This window comes from Palaemon carinicauda, chromosome 37, assembly GCF_036898095.1.
Source record: "Palaemon carinicauda isolate YSFRI2023 chromosome 37, ASM3689809v2, whole genome shotgun sequence".
Lineage (NCBI taxonomy): Eukaryota > Metazoa > Arthropoda > Malacostraca > Decapoda > Palaemonidae > Palaemon > Palaemon carinicauda.
In genome coordinates this window covers 36642204-36644703 of record NC_090761.1, presented here as the reverse complement: position 1 = coordinate 36644703, position 2500 = coordinate 36642204, and the positions used below count along the sequence as shown (strand labels likewise).

Sequence of the window (2500 nt, the reverse complement as noted above, 5' to 3'; positions counted from 1 at the left end):
AAGATTTTTTAATGGTAAGCGTAGCGAAGGAATTACTTTAGATATGAGTGAAAGATTTTAAAACAGGAAAAGGGCCTATGTGTAGAGTGGTGTGATACAAATGTTTGCAAGTAATGGTGTTAATTATTGACTGTGATGAAAAACTCCAGAGGCTAGTGAAAGTGTGTGAATATGTTCGTAAGAAGCGAATTTGTGAAATAGTATGCCGTAGCAAAGAATATATCCAACTATTGTTAAATAAATGGTAAAAGCATAGAAGCGTTTAATTCAATGTGATTTTAGAGTAAACCTAGTTATGTGAAAGACGAATCACAGAGCATATGAACCAAGTAGAGAAGTAAAGCCTCCTTCAGATTCTTAAGAGCTAAGGATAAAGCAAAAGAGTTTTTTTGTATATACAACAACAACGAATGCAGCCGCTTCTAGTCCACAAGGGCCTCAGACATGTCCTCAATATGATTGGTGTTTAGCCAGTTTAAATCACCACACTGGCCATTGCGGATTGGTAATGGTAGGACATTTTATTCTGATCGCTCAAAGCAAACCAACCTAGTGCGGATGGTCCTGACTATTACAGCTTTGCTAATCATTACGACACACAAACCCTTACACCACTTGCTTGTGAAGTCGTTATATAAGAGCTTAGGGTAGGTATTATAAAAAGCATGCATGCAAATTCAATTCGAACATTCTCAAAATCTGATACGTAATTTCAGATTTCGTGCAGTTAAAAGAGGTATTTGTAATAATAATAATAATAATAATAATAATAATAATAATAATAATAATAATAATAATAATAATAGCTACCTCAGTTGCATTAATCTTATACTCCGTCTTCTCGATGGCTCTAATTATCTTCTTTTCAGGACTACTGCATGCAGCCAGTAACTGAGCAAAATTCATCCTTCATGGTGGGTAGTCAAATTCAGGATGAATTTTGCTCAGTTACTGGCTGTATGCAGTAGTCCTGAAAAGAAGATAATTAGAGCCATCGAGAAGACGGAGTGTAAGATTAATGCAACTGAGGCAGCCATTATTTTCAACAAAACTTGCCTGAAAGAGGGTCTACTATCGAAAAATAATAATAATACTATCATCTGTATTATACGTCATTTCCTTCAGTTTTATCGTGCTTATTATAATTCAGAACATAGTTATTAAGTCATAAATGACTATAACAAATATAGCAGTTGTAATTTATTATAAATTAAACTTTAATAAATCTTTTCTTAATAACAATGATTTTTTTAATATTAACTTCTTCCCTTAAACAAAGCTAAAGAAAGGACAAGAGTATAATTCTTATTTAAAGACTAAATAATGAATGCCGTGCAGTGCGTAGTTAAAATGAAAGTGAAGAAAAAACTTCAGCGAGAACGTGTTTTCTCGAAAGAGAAATGTTGGTCATGATGTGACACTACCGTGTGTGTGTGTGTGTGTGTGTGTGTATATATACATATACTTATGCACATGAATGCACACACACACACACATTATATATATATATATATACATATATATATATATATACATATATATATAATATATATATATATATATATATATATACATATATATATATATATATATATATATATATATATATACATACACACACACACACACACATATATATATATATATCACACACACGCACACACATATATATATATATATATATATATATATATATATATATATATATATATATATATCTCCTCATGTCGGACTCATCTATCGACCTTGTAATGTTAGCTTACAGATCACACGCAAACTCTGAGCAAAACTCAAAGATACTTTAGACTCCAAAAATTTAAATAACCAGCAATTGTTACTTTTTGAAGGAACCCTCCAAAACACTTCAAAATATCTAGTCCACATAATTGTCTGAACATAATGTACGCGACTAGAAGTATATAAAACATTCCTTAAACAATTAAAAACTTCAAAAAATCTACGACTTAGAAAAATAATCACTTTCACCACAAAATTTTACTGTAACAGTACCAACAAAACACTACACAGTTAACTGTCTGGGAGAACATTATGGAATCATAACACGACGGCTGTATACTCTCACATACCACAGGCCAGGAGAACCGTAGACACCACCAAAGCAAGAGTCATCTTCACACTGACGCTATACACGGCTTTAGAGTACCTGACCAATCCCTAAGGCGCTCTGAGGTCTGGTTCAGTTAGTCGGTTTCCCGTTTTCTTTGGATTCAGGCGAGGAGATTTCCCAAGAGCAATATTTCAAAGTCTAAAAATCTTTGATGTTTATAGCAGCTTAGATGGCATTCAAATTGATTTGGTAATATTTCCAGTGATCTATTCTATCTTGTTTCTATTTCATGACATCTGAAACATTACCTTCATGAAATAAAGACAATGCGAACTTCCTTTCTATTCTAAACGTTTAATTTTTTTTTCACGTTGCTTCCATTTTGTAAAATTTTCAGACAGACATAAAAATGCATATCCATTACTTTGAATT

The 2500-nt window shown here is 32.2% G+C and overlaps 1 protein-coding gene across 1 annotated transcript in view; it reads right to left on the bottom strand.

Moving 5' to 3' along the window:
• Nucleotides 1-2233, bottom strand: part of LOC137629069 (protein obstructor-E-like) — a 27438-nt gene extending 25205 nt beyond the window's left edge. The window contains exon 1 of the mRNA XM_068360338.1: nt 2088-2233. Coding sequence (XP_068216439.1) covers nt 2088-2130 — 43 coding nt within the window. The 5' untranslated portion in view covers nt 2131-2233. The remainder of the gene's footprint in view (nt 1-2087) is intronic.
• Nucleotides 2234-2500: the final 267 nt, after the last annotated feature.